This window comes from Amia ocellicauda, chromosome 21 (assembly GCF_036373705.1).
Source record: "Amia ocellicauda isolate fAmiCal2 chromosome 21, fAmiCal2.hap1, whole genome shotgun sequence".
NCBI classification, from domain to species: domain Eukaryota; kingdom Metazoa; phylum Chordata; class Actinopteri; order Amiiformes; family Amiidae; genus Amia; species Amia ocellicauda.
Genome location: NC_089870.1, coordinates 1,024,777 through 1,047,123, shown reverse-complemented (window position 1 = coordinate 1,047,123; position 22,347 = coordinate 1,024,777). Strand labels below are relative to the sequence as shown.

General features: G+C 38.6%; 1 gene segment (V, D, J or C); it reads left to right on the top strand.

Moving 5' to 3' along the window:
* The first annotated feature begins 6,113 nt into the window (after positions 1–6,113).
* Positions 6,114–13,724, top strand: LOC136717368 (T-cell receptor beta-1 chain C region-like). The segment is given in 5 exon segments: positions 6,114–6,127; positions 7,855–7,940; positions 11,056–11,424; positions 12,116–12,138; positions 12,545–13,724. Coding segments are annotated over 5 exon segments (618 nt in total).
* Positions 13,725–22,347: the final 8,623 nt, after the last annotated feature.

Below are 22,347 nucleotides of genomic sequence, written 5' to 3'. Positions count from 1 at the left end.
CAAAGGGACTTGGATAATATTCAGGTGTGGGCTGACACCTGGCAGATGAAATTCAATGTTTTTATTACCTGCAAGGTATTACATGCAGGTAATAAAAATATCCACTATAATTACACTATGGTAGGAATAGAAGTAGATGAAGTAACACATGAGAAAGACCTAGGAGTCTATGTGGACTCCTCACTTTCCTCATACAAACAGTGTGGGGAAGCAATAAAAAAGGCAAACACAATGTTTGGGTATATTGTCAAAAGTGTAGAATTGAGATCAAGTGCAGTAATGTTCAGACTGTACAATGCACTAGTTAGACCTAATGAGCTTCCCAAACTCCCCAGTGATGTGGTTGAAGAGACAATTTGCAAACATTCAAAAATAGACTGAACATTATCATTGGATCACTTAGTTATTAATGGACACCGAAGGAGCAAGATTCGTCAAATGGCCTCCTCTCGTTTGTAACTTTGTTATGGTCTTATTATTATTATTATTAATAATTATTTTTTAGCATTTTGTGATCAGTTTGTTATTAATGTGAAGTATTCATGTTAATGGTTTTTATTACAGTCACAGTTATATTAACCAATAGTAAATTATCCATGAATATTATTAGTAATAATATATAACGTACTGTCTATGTGTTAACTAACAATAAACAACATAAATATTTACATGAATGTATTTACTACCTAATTTTTAACCCCAAATACATGCCTCTTTAGATTAAATGTCCATATAGTAAAATAAATGTCTCTGTAGTTGATGATAACATGGTTAACTAGTGTAGTATGTTATACAGTAAGTTTCTAATGGGTAAACTCCACATACACTGCTAATATTATATATACCGTTATTCCGTTTTATGTAATTTTAGATATTTACACATTCATTTCAGTCAATTCTTCTATGTGAGTATATATATATATATATATATATATATATATATATATATATATATATATATATATATATATATACACACATTACAATTGATTATGTACAACAAGAATAATCCTGATAGTTAATGACAATTTTAAACTCCACCTAAATTACTATTTTACAAACACATATAGTTATACACATAATAAAGCAATCTCTTTGTGGAAAAGGCGGGACTTTTATTTAAGATATTACAAATTTATACAACATATATATTTTTCTTCATTTATATAAAATATCAACAAAAAATACAATAGAATTTATTAACAGCAATATAATCTAGAAAAACAACATATCACTGAATACAACAAAGTTTAAATGTACAATAAAATATAAATTTTAATCTAACAGAATATCAATGAAAACACACAATCCAGTGCTGTTTTCATTATAAAATGAAAAAAAACGTATAATGCTGAATTGGTTCTTCAAGCATTAAATAGTGTGATATTCTGGAATGACACAAGGTGGCACTATGAAGCAACTTTTCTGTTGTAGATTGCACATAGTTAATTTTCAGAAATTTTATGCACAACCTTACACTGCAAAACAGTGTTCATGTGATTAACTGTAAACCTTACATTTCAATCACTTGTCAAGGAAGAATTGTTGACTGGTTTACAAGTTTTAATTACATTATATGATGCATATATCGCTGCTCTGAGGCAGTTCAGAGGTGAGTAACCAGATTTATTCCAGGGAATATGTCTTGGAGAGACTGAAGGAACTGAATCTTTTAACCCTGGAACAGAGGAGACTATATGGTGACTTGATTCAAGTCTTCAAAATCATGAAAGGAATCAACCACATCAAACCAGAGGAGCTTTTCCAGATCTGCAGGGACACATGGACCTGGAGACACAAATGAAAATTGGGCTTAAAAAAGGGCATTCAAGACAGAAAACATGAGACACTTTTTCTCACAGAGAGTTGTCACAATCTGGAACAAACTCCCCACTGATGTGGCTGAAGCTGACAATTTGGGAACATTCAAAAATAGACTGGATAGGATCCTTGGATCACTTCGTTATTAATGGACACCAAATGAGCACGATGGGTCGAATGGCCTCCTCTTGTTTGTAAACTTTCTTATGTTCTTCTAACATATTTTCTTTCATTAAATCACTACCACAAGTGTCCCACAGTAATATCCATGTAACAGTGATTTGTACTGGTTTGTATGTGCTTATGGGTAAAAGTTTTTGGTCATGGTAATATTTTGTTTGGTATGGCTTGCAGCAAAAAAAAAAATATATATATTCTAACTCAGCAGTTAAAGTGGGGCGGTATGCATATGCATACTGTTAAAAAAGAGGGTGGGGGGTAGGTATGCCATATGTAAAAAATAAAATAAAAATCACATATGCATACGTTTTTATTGCTGCACCCTACTCACACATCTTGTAGGCTATTTGCCATCATCATAGCCCATTGGAGTATCGATATTTTACCCTTCCATGATGTTTTTTCTTTAAATGACAAAGGGAGAGAACACATTCCCACCAATCCTCACTGGAAATACCTTTATGCGGTTATGTCTTGTGAAAACAAACCAACATAAGCTCATTTTATAGCCTATCAAAGCAATCTGAACTGTCTAAAGATAAGCAAAAAAACATTGCCCCCACACCAACAGACGAGTGTTAAAGTGTAGATGCTACAGAAGTACAGCATGCTGTCCACACAGTATAGAAATCAGCGCTGTAGTCATCCATTTCTTGACAGAAGCCAAGCAAAACCTCTGTGAGTACATTACGTGATTACATACATTACAGACCAAGTCGGTAAGTCACACTCTACCGTTTACATTGTATTCTGTGATTTATTTCATGATCTTTATTGTTATGTGTGTAATTTTCAACATCTGAGATCGATGTAAAAAGCAACGTCATATCATTTATAAGCAGACCACATATGTCTCTGGCATTACTGTATTATGTTTTATCTTCTTAATTCTCTTATGTTGACTTTAAGTTTAAGACTTGGTGTTGACTTTATTTACCTAATATCACTGACGTGCACGTGGGTGAAGGCGGGGGCTGGGTGTGCTCAAGCCAAGTACCCTCCCACCTGGGTATTAATACTTGCCAATGATATGTCCGCACCCCCCCTACACTGGAATGGGGGCCGCGGAGCCAGTGTCAATCTTGTGCTGTACCAGCCGGGTGCGGCTGCAGTCTTCGTCTTTGGCTTCAAACAGGTCCGGGAATTCCGCTAGCAGTGTGCGGAGCTCCCCCTCCTGGCTGGGGGAGATACCCTGACTACTCCGTCCCAGTAGCACCTGCACCGCCTTCGCCGTTTCTATTGAGGTGGACACCGGTCCCGCTGCTGATTGGCCATCTACATCTGGGGGGAGCTGACCACCACTCCCCCTGCACACCGCTGGGTCTGCTCTTTTAATTAATGGAATTTTATTTTGTGCTCTTTTTTAATAGAACGCTCTTTATTTTAATTTATTATTATTCTGTGTTGTTGTGCTACCACATAGCTACTCTCTGGGGGGAGCTGACTACCCTGACCGCTGCTGGATTCCCTCGGTGCCCCTGGTCGTTTGCCTGACTGGTGTCGCTGTGACAACGGCGCGCCTTCCCCTCCCTGTTGCTGGTGGTCTTGAGCTGTACGCAGGTATGGTCCGCTCACAGCTCCGCCGCCCAGAGGTCCAGGGATGCCCCCACCCGTGTGAGGATGTCCAACCCCATAATGCACAGGTCCTTGATGTTTGCCAGCCAAAATGTTTGGGGAACCCGCCTGTCACTAAAGCTCACCTCCAACACCTTACTGCCTCCCATGGAGGTGAGTTCTCCGATGACCAACCTGAGGTATACTTTGGTGGGTTGCCAGCTGTGGGGGTTGACTCCGCCAGTCCCTGGTAGCACTCCAGGATGGAGGAGGGAGATGGTGGAGCCGGTGTCGACCAGGGCCTGGCATGCCTCCCCCTCCACCCGGCATGGGAAGTACAGGCTCCTGCCCTGGCCAAATCGGCCCACTTCAGTGATGAGGGGATGAGAGGGCAACGGGGTGCAGGGCAGCATTCCCCTCACTGAGCTGCTCTGCTGGCGTTTCCCGGCGGTTGTTTGGCAGCGCGAGGAGCACCACCGGTCCCCGCTCGCCACAGCGATGACACAATCTGGGGGTTCCGGGATTTGAGGGCCCCCTGACGGACCGCCCTCTTTTCAGGCATCTCTCCCTCCTCTTCTGGGTCAGCTGCACGGCAGGTGGGTGCACTGCTAGTGGGTGACCGGCTCTGGTGGCTTAGCCCGAACACCATGTCCATGTGCCGGGCAGAAGTCAGCGCTGTGTCTAGGGTGTGTGGTCTGGTGATCAGGACCTGGTGCCGCAGAGTGTCGGGTGTCAGTACCCTGGTGAAAGCTTGCAGCGCCACTTCCTCCTGGAAATTGGGGTAGCCCCCCCTCGCCAGGAAACCGATGTCAGCAGCGAAAGCTCTCAGGCTCTCATTGGCGCGTCGCCATCGCGCCGTTAGCTGGTCATGGCATTTCTCGGCTGTCTCACCCACTCTCCCCGAAACGTCTCTTTGAAGTCAAGCCGTTTTTGTGGTGCGATGTTTCAGAGTGCCTGGAGCGCCTTCCCTTCGAGTGCTGTGGCTAGCTCTTCTGCCCGCTGCTCAGGTCCCCCACTGTTGGCCCAGGCAACTACCTCAAACTGAGCCAGGTACGTTTCTCAGGCCACTGACCCATCGTACCTCGCCAGCCTTCTTGGGGGGAGTGTTCTGCTCTCCACCCCGGGTTTCCCTCCCTGCAGCAGCCGGGGTGTGTTTGCCATCTCCCAACAGTGACGGGGCTGTCCCAGCCAGTTCCATGATTTCACCCCAGTTTGGGTCCCGGCTGTGACCACAGCCAGGTCTGCGGCTGTAGGACGGTGTCTCCAGCTCTCGTTTCAGCTCTTCCATCTCCCGTGTGAGCTCATCAATGTCTTCCTTTAGTCAAAGCTGCAAGGTTCCTGTTCTTCTTTCCATCCTCGCTTCTGACACCAGTTGTAACGGTTTCGGGTTACTAGCAGTGGCAAAAGGACGACGACAAGAGACGGGTACAACGGAACTTTATTAGAGACAAGTCAGGAACACATACACACACAACCATTGGGAGCTCGAATCAGAACAGCAGGGAAAGCAGAAATTATTATAAAGTAACCTATATGTCCGTGGGTTTCCTTTAAAAACATTGGACGATTTATTCCAGTAATACTGTATTCAGTGCAGTGAGTTCAAACAAATTCTTGAAAGGAAAACAAATAAAACCAGGGGTACAGAACAAAAACGTGCCTTCTGGCATTTTATTTGTTTTTTTTAGCAAACACACAATAACAGAGAAATAAAACAAAATATCCTCCACACAGATATACAGATATGAGGGAAATAAGTATTTGATCCCCTATCAATCAGCAAGATTTCTGGCTCCCAGGTGTCTTTTATACAGGTAACAAGCTGAGATTAGGAGCACTCTCTTAAAGGGAGTGCTCCTAATCTCAGCTCGTTACCTGTATAAAAGACACCTGTCCACAGAAGCAATCAATCAATCAGATTCCAAACTCTCCACCATGGCCAAGACCAAAGAGCTGTCCAAGGATGTCAGGGACAAGATTGTAGACCTACACAAGGCTGGAATGGGCTACAAGACCATCGCCAAGCAGCCTGGTGAGAAGGTGACAACAGTTGGTGCGATTATTCGCAAATGGAAGAAACACAAAATAACTGTCAGTCTCCCTCGGTCTGGGGCTCCATGCAAGATCTCACCTCGTGGACGTGGAGAATGGTGAGGAATCAGCCCAGAACTACATGGGAGGATCTTGTTAATGATCTCAAGGCAGCTGGGACCATAGTCACCAAGAAAACAATTGGTAACACATTACGCCGTGAAGGACTGAAATCCTGCAGCGCCCGCAAGGTCCCCCTGCTCAAGAAAGCACATGTACAGGCCCGTCTGAAGTTTGCCAATGAACATCTGAATGATTCAGAGGAGAACTGGGTGAAAGTGTTGTGGTCAGATGAGACCAAAATCGAGCTCTTTGGCATCAACACAACTCGCCATGTTTGGAGGAGGAATGCTGCCTATGACCCCAAGAACACCATTCCCACCGTCAAACATGGAGGTGGAAACATTATGCTTTGGGGGTGTTTTTCTGCTAAGGGGACAGGACAACTGCACCGCATCATAGGGATGATGGACTGGGCCATGTACCGTCAAATCTTGGGTGAGAACCTCCTTCCCTCAGCCAGGGCATTGAAAATGGATCGTGGATGGGTATTCCAGCATGACAATGACCCAAAAAACACAGCCAAGGCAACAAAGGAGTGGCTCAAGAAGAAGCACATTAAGGTCCTGGAGTGGCCTAGCCAGTTTCCAGACCTTAATCCCATAGAAAATCTGTGGAGGGAGCTGAAGGTTCGAGTTGCCAAACGTCAGCCTCGAAACCTTAATGACTTGGAGAGGATCTGCAAAGAGGAGTGGGACAAAATCCCTCCTGAGATGTGTGCAAACCTGGTGGCCAACTACAAGAAACGTCTGACCTCTGTGATTGCCAACAAGGGTTTTGCCACCAAGTACTAGGTCGAAGGGGTCAAATACTTATTTCCCTCATTAACATGCAAATCAATTTATAACTTTTTTGAAATGCATTTTTCTGGATTTTGTTGTTGCTATTCTGTCTCTCACTGTTAAAATACACCTACCATTAAAATTATAGACTGATCATTTCTTTGTCATCTTTGTAATCTTTCTTTGTCAGTGGGCAAACGTACAAAATCAGCAGGGGTTCAGATACTTTTTTCCCTCACTGTATATATATATATACATTTATGTGTTCTTTGGCCCTACAATAAGTTACATAGTTACAAATGCTCAAGTGGAGAACGTACAGTGAGGTCCATAAATATTTGGCACAATTGTCATCATTTTGGCTCTGTATGCCACCATAATGGATTTGAGAAGAACCTGCCAAAATGATGACAATTGTGTCACTGTCCAAATATTTATCAAACTAACTGTATAATAATAGGGGTGAATTGATGTGGGGCGAATTGTTAAAGGGGCAAATTGACGAGGGACAAACTGTCGCTGGGGCGAATTGTCTCCCAGATGGATCTCCTCTCCTTTGTTAACTTTCTTTTGTTCTTATTTATCCAAATATAATTTCCCAGATTGGTTAGTTATTTTTGTATTGAACATAAATAATAATGAATAGAGGATACTGCACATATTTACAGTGCATCCAGAAAGTATTCACAGCGCTTCACTTTTTCCACATTTTGTTATGTTACAGCCTTATTCGAAAATTGATTAAATTAATTATTTTCCTCAAAATTCTACAAACAATACCCCATAATGACAACGTGAAAGAAGTTTGTTTGAAATCTTTGCAAATGTATTAAAAATAAAAAACAAAAAAAGCACATGTACATAACTATTCAAAGCCTTGAGATATTTTCTACAACTTGATTGGAGTCCACCTGTGGTAAATTCAGTTTATTGGACATGATTTGGAAAGGCACACACATGTCTATATAAGGTCCCACTTTAGGTACTTTTGGTACTTTAGGTTAGGGAACACAAATTGCATTAAGCCCTAAATACATTAACATTATATTAACCTCACAGTGAATACTAGAATATGATCTTTAGACAAGTTCAGTTGTTCTCATACTTTGTAGAAACTTTCTTAAGTGAATGATTCTGTGTTAGAAGCACAGTAGTTATATTTCCAAGTTCTCTTTTGTTTGCCTTTAATGAACAGAGTAAAAGTTTAAATTAGGGTGTATATATTATATTCTATAATAAAATATGTATAACTCCAATTATATTATAATGTTTTATGAATTTTGTGTTATCTTGCTTATTATGCCTTGATCAACTACTAATAAGCTTCCCTTAACTTAAGTATTACACATGGTCCAGATGTGTAAAGTACAGGGTTTTATTCATGTGTTGTATCAACGTGCTCTGGCTCTTCACCTTTGTTATTTGGTGAGGGAACCAAATTGACAGTGCTGGGTAAGAAAGTTTCCTTTTCACAACTTTCATCTTAAGCAGAGCAAACCCAGATAACATTGTAGTCTACAGGAACATTTTCACTCTGCATAGATGCTTAATAAACTAGTTATTAACACTGAATTATGCATTTTCATAGCATTTCAATATGAGAATGTAGGTTTTTTGTAAATAACATGTAATTAAGGTCCTTTACTGGCAGGTGAATGTCATTCTGTTCATGTTCTTTTAATAAATATTCCAGGTTAAAAAGAATATGTAATCTAAAACATTTAATCAAAAATGCAACAATACTCTCTATTATAAAGAGCTGTTAAAGTTTTTTTTTTTTTTTAATTAAAACATAGCCTTGGCAAGTGAGTTGTTTAAAACAGGTTGCATGTTGAATTCAGTAGAGAGGTTTTATGCCTGTGTTTAAAAACTGTGCTCCGGCTATGAGGTGTACTTTGGTGGAGGCACAAGACTGACAGTTTTAGGTAAGAAAATTAACTATTTTGAAACCTTCTTAACCATACAACAGTTCCAGTACAGTACGTTATTAAAGAAATATAATGCAAATTAATAATAATAATAATAATAATAATAATAATAATAATAATATAATTGATGTATTATGATGTATTACTTACACAAGGAATAGTAGCTTGTGAGCTGTAATGACATCAGTTTTCAAAATTTGTGTTAAAATTGAACCACTTAAAATTTACCTAATGTTGTGCAAAGTATTGTCATTAAGATTTAGGTGAGCCTTATGGTACTTAGCTCTGGCACAGCATTTACTTTTGGGAAAGGGACTTAACTGTTTGTTTAGGTAAGTTAAAGCATACCGACTGACTTTGTGTAAGGGCTGTAGTGCTTCTAAAAATTGTGATTGCACATTTATGGAAGTATCGTATGCAATACAAATATCAAATGGCTAGTAACTGTCACAATAAGAAATAGGAGTTAATTAAGTCTTCAGTCTAGATAAATAATACATTGGAGAGGATTATATCTTTAATTATAAGCCAAACATTGCAAAGTAACATTGAATAGAATGTATCATATTGTGCATATATATAAGCTTCTAATGTTGTCCAATGTGCTGAATTACTATTATTTAACATGCAATCTCTCAAAATACCAAATTTTGTTCTATAAAATATTGAGTTGAAATACAACAACATATGCAAACATGTTTTCCATACTGTTTTAATACATTTTAAAATTACAAGTACATGCCTAGACATTAAATGTGTAACCTTATACTATAAATAGGGCACCTATTGCCATATCCTGTTAAAAAAATTAATGGTATTTATTATAATATTAATAACGAGAAAAGTATGGTATTGTATCAGTATTAGTTTGGCTGATGCTAAGAAAGCACTGACCAATGTGCTTCAATACTTAATTATTTATTCTAAGTATATGTATCTAATATTCATGACAGAAACTAAAGTGAAATGTTAATTATTATTTTTTATTACCATCTTTTATCTCACTATAGGTGCAGTTTCTGTGTAATTGCAAGATAATGATTTTCAGTTAAAGGATCTTAAGAGCAATATTGAAGCGTTTTGTCTATTGTTGGCCACATGTAACCACATTCAAAATGCAGTTTTGAAACTGTTTTGAAAGTACATAAGAATGAGGTTGAAGTGTTACTTTTCTTCTTTTTTCTTTTTAAAATGTGGTTCTGCAAATACATTTAAGCAAAAGGTTTGGATGCATCACATATGCATGTTTTTGAAAACACATGTATTTGAAGAATATATATATATATATATATATATATATATAATATTATTTATTATAGTGCCCTTCCCAGGTAGCCACAGAATGCGTCACAGATTAAAAACAAAACAAAACAAATAAACAAACCATAATTAATTAAATAACAAGATGTTTTAACACTACACAATCTAATCTAAAGTTCAGCCCTGCTTGCATTCACATTTGCCTTGTACATTCTTTAAACCGAGGTGAGTGCTTCGTCCCGAGTTAGAAATCTAAACCGAAGTGTCTAGCAGGGCTGAGTTCACCCGATTTCAGAGTTACGTCGCGGGTTGAAAATTACAGTGTGAAAACACTTGATTTTTCGACCTGGGGTCACCCCAGTTTCAACTTTATATACATAAAAATACAGATAATAGAATAACACATTCCAATACAATTATGCTGAATTTAAAAAATAAAGTCTATAACCTGAAGGATTGCATTCTTAGATAGCAATTTAACAGACATGCAAGTAGAATTACAGTATACTAACTATGATATTAATAGTCACATATTACAATGAGAAATTAATTGTTTCAGAGACTCAAGAAATATAATCTAGCAATCCCTGATAATGAGGGGCAGCAAAATATTGGACACCAGTATTCATCTAACAATGTAAAACATATCTGTGCATCTCTGAGGACCACCAGTAAACCATAAATTTTAATCTGTAACTGAATGAAGTCCCATACAATGGGTTTTAGGGGGCATTCTTTAAATGACCAAGTAATCTAGTAATACATTTAAAACACATTAACATTTGTACAGCAAATGCAAACTGCATTGGTCAGGTTGAAAGTACTCCCAGTAATCAAGACTCATTAAATGGAAACAGCTGAAAACACTTGTTTTAAACAATTGTTAGTAATTGTTGGCAACTTTTTTTTTGGACAAATATATTAAAAGCTTCATATTGACTTTTTCATATTAAAGTTCTCACACTCTTTAAAGCATATTACTATTTTCCCAAAATTAAATAGTAGAATTAGTAATGAGCATTGAGCAATGAAAATGTCTCATATAATACATGGAATATTTCTGGGAAAATTAAAAAAAAATTCTGGATTTTGCATAAGAACACTTTGGCTGATATTCAACATTTTAATTTCTTTTTACCATGTTTTTGTTACTGTTTTTGTTTAGTTTTTTAATAAGAAAAACATTTCTAAGTTCAGCATGTGTCAAACATTTGACGTAACCCTTCATATCTTCTTCTTCTTCTTCTTCTTCTTCTTCTTATTATTATTATTATTTTAATATTTGTAAATTGGTTGTTCCTTTGTCTCAGTGTAGTTATTGTTGGTTTTCCTCAGTTTTTCTGCTGTCTTTCTACTGATCTATTTTTCCTCTTACTCAGATCCAAAGTATAAGGTAAGGGAGCCCACCACTGTCCAAGTCCTTCATCCCTCCATACAGGAGATCAAAGACAAAAAGCGAGCCACCTTGGTGTGTGTGGCCTCTGACTTCTACCCCGACCATGTCAGTGTCTCCTGGAAGGTCAATGATCGAGATGAAAAGCGGTTTAAAACAGATGATGCAGCGACCAAGGTTACAAATGGATCATATAGTATCAGCAGCAGGCTGAGAGTCCCCCTCAAGGACTGGTTTCAACCAAAGAAAAAATTCACTTGTATCGTCAACTTCTATAATGGGACACACAATCTCACATCAATGGCCTCCATCAAGGGCAACAATGGTAGGTATAGCCAGAGGAAAAGATACATAGGTTGATGTTAGTTACTACACTTGTAATGTATCTAGAATGATGGTGATGTGTTCTGAATTTGTCCTCTATTATAAACTATTAAACGTTTTTCCTTGCATTTACTCAGCCCACTGTTATATTTCATAATTCTTAAAATACAACACATAATTATCATTTTTTTAAAGTACTTTCTTCCTTCATTATAATTATAAGTCTATATTAATATATGAGTCATGAATTGCAGATATAGATATTAAGTTATGTATCATTCCTCGTACTTTGCAGTGCTTGTGCATGTTCAATATCAAACGTTTTTAGAATGTGTATTGATTACTATGTGAAGGGGGAATGTTGGGGTATTTACAAAACTTTCTGACATAAATTGTTTGGTTATAATAATAATAATAATAATAAAAATAATAATAATAATAATAATAATAGTTTCAGATTCTAAAATCCTGGCAAAATAGAATATCATCTTTTTTTTCAGCAACTACCAAATTTAAATTGATTACATGTATTTTATCCATACAAATTTATAAAATATGTTTGTTTCTAAACAGGATATTGTTTTTCCCATAAGCTCAAATTACCTTTATATATTAACTATATTTAGTTTCTTTTAGGTTTTATTTTGACATTAAACAAGCTTGATGCATTTGTTGGCCGTATATCTGTTTCTTACTCTCATAGTCTATATTTGTTTCTTAAGATCCTAGTATGTTCTGCATCTTGGTAAACTAAATCGATGGCATCATTTACATTTAAACAGCCAAGATACTACATGTATGCAGTGGAACCAAATCCCCTGTCTTTCAATTAGTTATATTTCCAAAATGACCAGAATGACAAAAATATATGTATAAATGAATGTATATATTGATATGTTCTTTCTCAATTATTGGAATTGTACTGTAAGTAACAAATAAAAAGAAATATGACAGGCTAGTTACTATAGCATTTAACACTTTTTCTCAAATATAAGTGTCCAAGAAACTGTCCTTTTTCAAGTGTTCACTGCTGACAGTATTCCATTGGCATTCCCTACAACTTTAAATTTCTGCTTTTTTCTCAGCTGTGTTGAGAATTGTTCTCTGATGCCATGATTTGTCTGCTTTTTCTAAATTTAAACTGTTTCCAGATGGACTTAAAAACACCACAGATTGCTTATCTCCTGTTCATCTGTAAGAGCACTCTCTATGGGCTGCTTGTTTCAGCACTGGTGTGGAAACTGAAGGTATATGTGGATATATGTGGATTTTTATAGAGTTATATTATTATTGTTGTAGGGTATTGGACTTTCTAATTGGTATTATTTTAAAAATGTGGAAAAAGCATTTAAGAAAGGCACAAATTACAACTGTGCTAATTATGTTTATAACAACTGTTTCATTCTTCCAACCTTCAAGAGAGAAACAATTTGATTGAGATGGAGATGAGAAATAACGAAAACATCCAGCGACAGTTGAAATGGGATCTTTTAGAAATTATTTAAAATAGGATATTTGAGTAACATTTCAGGATATCAGCAAAATAATGCTAATGGAAATGTTAGATGTTTGTAAAATTTTTAAAATGCTTTATGAAAATTGCTTCCATCCACCCATTAGCGTATACATAAGACAATATTTGTTTGTTAATTAATTTACTTTTGTTTTCTTCCTTTGTAAAATGATTCTATAAATTGAACATAACCTATTGGTATTATTTACTTAATTTGTGAATCAGATTTGATTAACCATACAAACATACACATCATACATCTTACATGGAACATTTCACTTTTACTTCTTGACATTATTTACATTCTGCCTTCTAACAATGCAAAACAACTACAACCTAAGATTGGTGTTTGTTGAAGTTTGTATTTGGTCCAGACCTGAATCAGCTCACGTGAAACACAGCTTTGTTATTATATAAAAAGTAATTAACCAAATGCCCTAGGCCAAGATATTTAATATAGTTTCACAAACATTAAACATTCAACATCCCACTTATATCACATTACAAGAGTAACAATAGCTAAAGTTTAAGGGGGGATCAAAAGCTGTAATCTAAACAGATGTACCTGTAGATTGTTGTATTCATTTTTTCATGTGGGCTGGACTTAATCTGTACATTTGACAATAAAGAGGAAAACAACATATTCTACACTATTAGAAGGTGGGACAGGCATAAAATAAAACATTTAAATAACAGTTTACATGAGCCTTACAAAAGTTCAGTAATACAAATTAACTTAAAGATAAATAACATGATAATAAAGATATACACATTCAAGCACATTTAAATATAATTTTAATATAATTTGGGGATATTAAGGTAACAAATTCATAATTTGGTAATTTTTCTTTTCATATATATTTCATATTGTGAACTCAGATGAAATTCATATGTGAATTCATAATGCTTAAAATGTTCTTATTCATATGTAATTCATTTTTAATAAATGAAGTTGATCATATATATATATATATATATATATATATATATATATATATCATGTCTCACACATTAATCCATGTTTTTCACGACCCCCTGGTGAGCAAGTAAGAGGGTATGAATTCATTATGATTCATGGTTATTGTTAAGGTACAATGCTTCAGTTGAAGCAACCCTTCGGATCCCAGTGAATCAGTCACCCCAGTCAGAAGTGGAGACTTTTCAGCAGGAGACGAGTGCTCGGGAAGAAAAAGTCACAGACCCCGAAGTCCGTTCTTCAGTTTATTGAAAGTTTCACACAGCCTTTATACAGTCTAACAAACAACTTCTGCAACAGTTACGGGGCAGTACAGATACGTAGTCACACAACATAATAGTAATAATTCATTGGCTGATGCATTTGGGAAAGAAAACGTTTTGCAGTGTTCCCACAAGCAGGTGCACATGTCATGCCTCGTGGGAATGTTATTGTCCGAGGATGTGTAACACATAATATATTTGTGTTTCGGGGGTGGCAGGGAAGGGGAAGATAGTTTAGCACATACTGTACGAACAACATGTTTTGTCTGCCACAGCTGCAGGGATTACAAGCAGTTCTTCTAGCTATTTCAGCAGTATGCATAAGTAAAGTTATAAATAACTCACAGTTCCTAACTAGTAACTTACTGGAAAGTTTCCTATATTTTCTAACAGTTATACAGTGGGTATACACAATACATAGGGGACAATTTTACCCCAACAGTTATTAAGGGTCTTCTTTTCTCCAGTATGTTTCTCATGAATTCATGCGTAATTCCATTGCAATAAATGGTGTTAATCAAGTGTACAAATCGGGACTGGCTAGATGAATAAAAGCAAACAAAATGTATGGATTCATCACATTTTTTTATCTTAAAATGTATTTGTTCTTACAATAATCGGTGTTATGCCAAGTTACAGTGAGGGAAAAAAGTATTTGATCCCCTGCTGATTTTGTACGTTTGCCCACTGACAAAGAAATGATCAGTCTATAATTTTAATGGTAGGTGTATTTAACAGTGAGAGACAGAATAGCAAAACAAAAAATCCAGAAAAACGCATTTCAAAAAAGTTATAAATTGATTTGCATGTTACTGAGAGAAATACGTATTTGACCCCTTCGACTTAGTACTTGGTGGCAAAACCCTTGTTGGCAATCACAGAGGTCAGACCTTTCTTGTAATTGGCCACTAGGTTTGCACACATCTCAGGAGGGATTTTGTCCCACTCCTCTTTGCAGATCCTCTCCAAGTCATTAAGATTTCGAGGCTGACATTTGGAAACTGGAACCTTCAGCTCCCTCCACAGATTTTCTATGGGATTAAGGCTAGGCCACTCCAGGACCTTAATGTGCTTCTTCTTGAGCCACTCCTTTGTTGCCTTGGCTGTGTGTTTTGGGTCATTGTCATGCTGGAACACCCATCCACGATCCATTTTCAATGCCCTGGCTGAGGGAAGGAGGTTCTCACCCAAGATTTGACGGTACATGGCCCCTTCCATCGTCCCTGTGATGGGGTCATTTCTCCTCCTCCAAACACGGCGAGTTGTGTTGATGCCAAAGAGCTCGATTTTGGTCTCATCTGACCACAACACTTTCACCAGTTCTCCTCTGAATCATTCAGATGTTCATTAGCAAACTTCAGACGGGCCTGTACATGTGCTTTCTTGAGCAGGGGGACCTTGCAGGCGCTGCAGGATTTCAGTTCTTCACGGCGTAGTGTGTTACTTGGTGTGTTACTTGTTTTCTTGGTGACTATGGTCCCAGCTGCCTTGAGATCATTAACAAGATCCTCCCATGTAGTTCTGGGCTGATTCCTCACCGTTCTCATGATCACTGAAACTCCACGAGGTGAGATCTTGCATGGAGCCCCAGACCGAGGGAGACTGACAGTTATTTTGTGTTTCCTCCATTTGTCAATAATCGCACCAACAGTTGTCACCTTCTCACCAAGCTTCTTGGCGATGGTCTTGTAGCCCATTCCAGCCTTGTGTAGGTCTACAATCTTGTCCCTGACATCCTTGGACAGCTCTTTGGTCTTGGCCATGGTGGAGAGTTTGGAATCTGATTGATTGATTGCTTCTGTGGACAGGTGTCTTTTATACAGGTAACGAGCTGAGATTAGGAGCACTCCCTTTAAGAGAGTGCTCCTAATCTCAGCTTGTTACCTGTATAAAAGACACCTGGGAGCCAGAAATCTTGCTGATTGATAGGGGATCAAATACTTATTTCCCTCATTAACATGCAAATCAATTTATAACTTTTTTTAAATGTGTTTTTCTGGATTTTTTTGTAGTTATTCTGTCTCTCACTGTTAAAATACACCTACGATTAAAATTATAGACTGATCATTTCTTTGTCAGTGGGCAAACGTACAAAATCAGCAGGGGATCAAATACTTTTTTCCCTCACTGTACATATTCTTGTAAAGAATCATGCTTATTAACTTTTGGGATTAAAAGTTAACTTTCAGCATTAACTTTTCAGCAATTTGAGCTACATTAGCTTGTCTGTTGGATCGGACCACACGGGCCAGCCTTCGCTCCCCACGTGCATCAATGATCCTTGGCCGCCTGTGACCCGGTTGCTGTTTCACCGCTTTTCCTTCCTTGGACCACTTTTGATAGGTACTGACCACTGCAGACCGGGATCACCCCACAAGAGCTTCAGTTTTGGAGATGCTCTGACCCAGTCGTCTAGCCATCACAATTTGCCCCTTGTCAAAGTCGCTCAGATCCTTACGCTTGCCCATTTTTCCAACACATCACCTTTGAGGACAAAATGTTCACTTGCTGCCTAATAACGAGATAACGAGATTATCAGTGTGATTCACTTCACCTGTCAGTGGTCATTATTATTATTATTATTATTATTATTATTTTTATTTTTATTTCTTGGCAGACTTACCAGGGCGACTTACAACATAAATGTTATTGGTGATTGGTGTGTATATATATATATATATATATATATATATATATATATATATATATATATATATATACACACAAGACTGAATGACTGAAGCTCCTTCCATTCGTGCCCCAATAATGACCCCTCTTTCAAAGTCACTTAAATCCTTTTCTTTTGATCCAAAATCGAGGTAAACTGGGCCTGCTCAGCATTTTGTTACATGCCACAGAGCATGATAGGATGTTAATTGTTTAATTGTATCATGCAGTACACCTGTTTGGAGGCATCTGCATTCGTAAAGTTCCTCCACTCATTTATTCAGGTTTTCCTTTAATTTGTCACCTGTGTGTATACACAATGTATGTTTATTCTTCCTTATTCTGGGAAATCATAGCAAAATCACTTTCCTCTGCACAATTTGTTAATTATTAAATACAAACTATCAAAATGAATAGCAAAATGTACACAAATACATCACCTGTTTTAATCTATGCAAGCTAACACAACAAAACTAACACAACACCCAAATAATTGAATAGCAGTAATTTACCCACACACTTGTAAATTTATGTTGCATGTATTATATGTATGCATATTATATTTACAATTCTCTTGAACATTTAAAGTTGCACCAGAATTAAATTTAAATGGACTTGGAAGTACTCTTAATTTCATCACACATCTGACTACACTCTGCTCAGCACTGCTTTTCTGTTTTTTCAGGCAATTGACATGGTAGAAATTGACACTAGAGAAGCCTTTAAAATTTATTGAAAATAAACCCCCAAAATGACTATACAATTAATTGCTACAAAAGAGGAGAATTGAGCAATGTTTCAGAATACCTGGCAATGTAATGAGAAATATACAAATAAAAACATATAATAATTCAGAGATATATCAGTAAAATGTATTTATAAATGGTACTTATAAGCTTACCTTATAGGTAGAGCTATGACATATAACGTAGCATTCTTATAGTATATGTAATTGAATAGCATTGTACAATGTTTTATAGCAGCTAATAAATGGCATGTCAGATTAAGATAATAGATTGATGTAATGTGTGTAAATGTCATATTATAATACCTGTCATAAAGTAAGTTTTTAAATATAAGTCTAATATATTCATAATTTGTAATAATAACATAACATAATTAATAACATGTTAATAGATTGTTTATAATGAACACTTAAAATATAGTGTTATTGCTATAGCCCACATCGGAACTGTTTAGGACTGCAGGACTTAGCCTACACTCCATCTGAAGGCTTTGACAACCACTTGGGACCTCATTGGATTCCTTGCCTTTCAAATAGATAAGTAATGGTTTTAAAGGTATTTAGTGCTTCAGTTTCAGTTTCAGTTTCAGTTTCAGATCTTTTGGGGAAAATATGTTATGGTCTTTTGTGTTCTTAGGTGCCAAACAGGCTTTGATTAAGACCACAAAGGACCATATATCTTTTCCCAAAAAAGTCCCCATGGTTTTCAGTTTTATGAAATAATTCAGCTCTTTTTCATGTTGTTTACAGTAAAAACAAAAGAAAAAAACATTTAAAAAATGGTAATTTGAACCATATAGAGGAGGTATAAATGTCTTGTAAGAGTCCTAGCAGAGCCCTTCAAAGCCAAGAGTCTAAGACCCAAGTGCGGGGTGAAAAACAAAGCTAGGAGAGAAGTCAGAAACAAGACAAGGGTTGAGAGCCAGTGAACAGAACAATGAGGGGAATCCAAGAATCGAGGTTGAGAGAGACAAGCAAGAGATCAAGAGAACAGACAAACAGGGCAGAATAAGCAATCCAAAGTCATTAACGAGGATTTGCTCAGAAATGTTACTAATTAGCAAACAAGATCTTGCACAGGACAAAGGAAACAAATGAGCCAAGGAAACAAGAGAGAGGTGAGGCTCAATTAACTAATAATAATGTGAAGGAAAACAAAGAACCAGGGAAACAAAACCAGGGAAACAGCAACATCTGGTGGTGTACCTCAGAAAGGTCAGGCCAGTGACATGACAGGTCTTTTGTGGGATTCACATTTGCCACATGGTAAATGCAAGTACATAGAGATACTTCAAAAAACATGAATAATGTGTGCACATTTGTGAACCAAATGTTTCTTCACTTTCTTATGATAGAAAGAGCAGGCAGAATAACAAATGAGGTGCTGAGGCAGAGGAAACCATCACAACAGATTGGGTTAAACAATAGAAGACATGCCTACATCGTTATCAATTGACCTTTAACAAAGTAATTGCAAATCTTGAGATGTTGCAGTTGCAGAGGATGTGGCTTTCACTGAGCTCGCTGGGGTGAGCTGGTGTGTTTGCAGGGTAGAAAATAGATGTTCCAGAAGTAGGTTGAGAAACCACAACTCTTGTTCTGTTTTCCGGGTAGACTGGGAGAACAATAACAGCTAGAGGATGTGGTGAGCCAAGTGCACTAACAGAACCTGATGGCACCCAGCAGGGCCCTAGGACTGTTCAGAAAACACCTGCCTGCATGCAGCTGTTTCTCTTATTGTTCCTTATCAAGACACATATATAGAAGTTATATTATATATTATATTGAAAGACCCCAAAGATACTCAATTTTGAATGACACATATTAGTCTTTATGAGACAGTATACTAACTCATAAACTGTCATTCTAAGACAAACCACTAGACATATTGTTAGTAATAAATATAACTTGGTTATATATTATCAGTTCTAAATAGAAGGAGATTTTATTATAAAAATATTTGATAGAATGATGGACAATCAGAGCACAGAAAAACAGCACAGAAAAAAACAACAACTAAAAAACCAAGCAAAAGCACACAAAAAATTCTCCTTGTCCCATTCCCTATAAATATATAATTAAATATCACAAATGTATATGTATATAGTCTAAATCTCTTTAGTGTTTCTGGTAAATATGTTTAAACATGTTAAATATGTTTAAAATCCATGCATTGTGCAACAGTATGGTTGCTTGTATTTCTGGACTGAAAAGGGATGACTAACTTGCAATTTATAGTGTATGAAAGTATCAAATTTTAATTGAAAAGAATGATTGTTAGATTCTACGAATTAGTTAAAATCCCCAGATTTACAATAGAGACACCACTGCTGTTACTAGTACTTAAACTATTGATTTTACTTTGCGGTAATAAATAAATAAATAAATAATAAATAGTCTTTAAGAAGTTTTGATGTAACTTCTTCCACCTCATGTTTTCCATTGCTTTTCAATATCTTGATAGCAAAGTTTCTAGGAATGTCTTTTTTTAAAGGAGGCAGTAGAAATATTTTCTATATAAAAGATTAATATATCGTAGCACTTTCTGTGCATACTGGGTTTTAAAGCATGAGAACACTCTAGCTTTGTAAATGAACAACTCTTTTATTGAATTGACAACACCAGTGTCTGCACAAATGCTCTTAAAATAACAACATGAACTGAACACTGGGAGAGACCCAGACAAAGGGGGCAAAGGCAGGAGGACTGTGCCGGACTCACAGGACAGCTCACACACATAATAACACCAACAGCTATTTACATTTCCCACCAGTCCTTTCGACTATGGTCCATTTCCCTATGGGGGATGTTCCCTGCATGCCTCTGTCCCCCTATACAAATGCTAGAGCAGCCCCCCTCAAGCAAGACATCCCGATGGGTCAAACTGCTCCCCCAGGCACACAAATAAGTCTCTGGGGGGATGCTTAATTTACAGGCAACGATCCTCAGTTCACACCCCAGCATTAGACCAACCGGCGACCCATAGTCCCATATTGCCAGTCCCGCTGGTGGGACAACACCAGAGTGGCCAGCTTGGTGGACAGAGTCCAATTAAACCTCTCCAACAATCCCATCACTGTGGTGCAGGGGCATAGTCCTGGTCTTCCCCCAGACACTGATACACCCTGGCCAAGACCTGGGACTCAATGTTCCACCCCTGGTTGCTGTGCAGGTCCTCCGCTGCCCTTAGTCTGGTGAACATACCGTCCAGATGCGTGTTAGCCACCGGTGGTGGTGCTTTGGTCCATCAGGGCATAGGCTTTGATTTGTAAAATAGTCCATGGTAACCAAGACAAATCGATTGCAAATCTGTGGGGGGCAACGGGTCCAGTACATTGACCCCCACCTGCTCTATGGAGGCCCCTTCCTGATGCTGCTGTAGGTGGGCCCGGGAGCAATCTGGGGGGCCCTTCTGTGCCAGGCATACATTGCAGGTCTGGCAAAAGTGTTCCACATCCTGGTGGCTGAGTCCCCTGAAAAAGTGACCCCAGAGCCGCTGGAGGGTCTTGGAGGCACCAAAGTGCCCTACTCCCAGCCGGCAATGCACTGTCCAGAACGCTTACCCTAGGAGAGCTAGGGGAACAACCTGCTACCACCGGGTCTCCCCACTGGAGGCTGCCTGCCAACCCTGGAACAGGATCCCACCCCTTACTGCCAAGGCACCCCATTGAGCACAGAGCTCCTTGACAACTCGGGGATGAGGGGCAAGTTCCTCCCAAGATGGCCTGGTCCCCTCTGCTCTCCAGCAGAGCACCGGCCTGATCTCAGGGTCCTCTGCAAAAGCTTGCCCCAATGGTTCTTCTGCAGTGACAGTCGAAGAACATAACAGGCCTCACTCGTCTCCTCCATTTGGGCATGCACTCCCCCACCATGTAGGGCTGCTGGGAGAAGGTATCAGTTTTCTGGTGGCATCTCCCTGCCCTGTGCTCGATGGTAAAGTCATAGCCCTGCAGGATTTCCTGCCAGCGTGCCATCTATCCCTCGGGCTCTTTGAAGTTGAGGACCCAGGTCAGCGAAGTGTGGTCCATCTGTAGCCTGAACCTGGTGCCATACAGGTAGGGGTGAAAGTGCTGGATAGCCAGCACTACAGCCAGGAGCCCCTGCCGGGTCACACAGTAATTGCGCTTTAGAGTCCTGCTGAAGAAGGCCACCACCCACTCCCCCTCTGCCCATTCCTGTGACAGCACAGCCTGGCATCCGTATCCAAGACGAAGGGCTGCTGGGGGTCAGGTTAGGAGCTGGGAGAAGGCGATGTCACATTCCTGTTGCCAGTAAATCCTGCACAAACCACCAGTAGTAGGAGGCCATCCGAAGGAAGCTCCTAAGTTCGGTAATACAACATCCCTGTATAGCAGTCCGCAGTTCCTGGGGTTGAGGCTCTGAAGCAGCTGAAGACGTGGCAGAGGTGAGAAAGTGTCTGGGCAAATTTGTCTAGGTACAGGACACACTGGGTTCGGGGCACTGAAGCCAGCATACACTCCATCAGGCTCTCAAAGGTGGCAGTGGCATTGCAGAGGCCAAAGGGCATCACTGTAAACTGCCACAGCCCCTGCTGATGGAGAACACTGTCTTCATCCGGGTTGCAGCTACCATCTCCACCTGCCAGTAACCAACGAAGAGATCCAGGGAGCTGAACCACGCTGACCCGGAGATGTCATCCTGGGCATTGTCAATCCTGGGGATACAAGTCGTTCTGAGTGGCGTGATTCAGTTTCTTATAGTCCATTCAAAACCGCTACAAACCTTCCTTCATCTTCACACGAAAAGCCAGGGCAGACCACAGACTATTG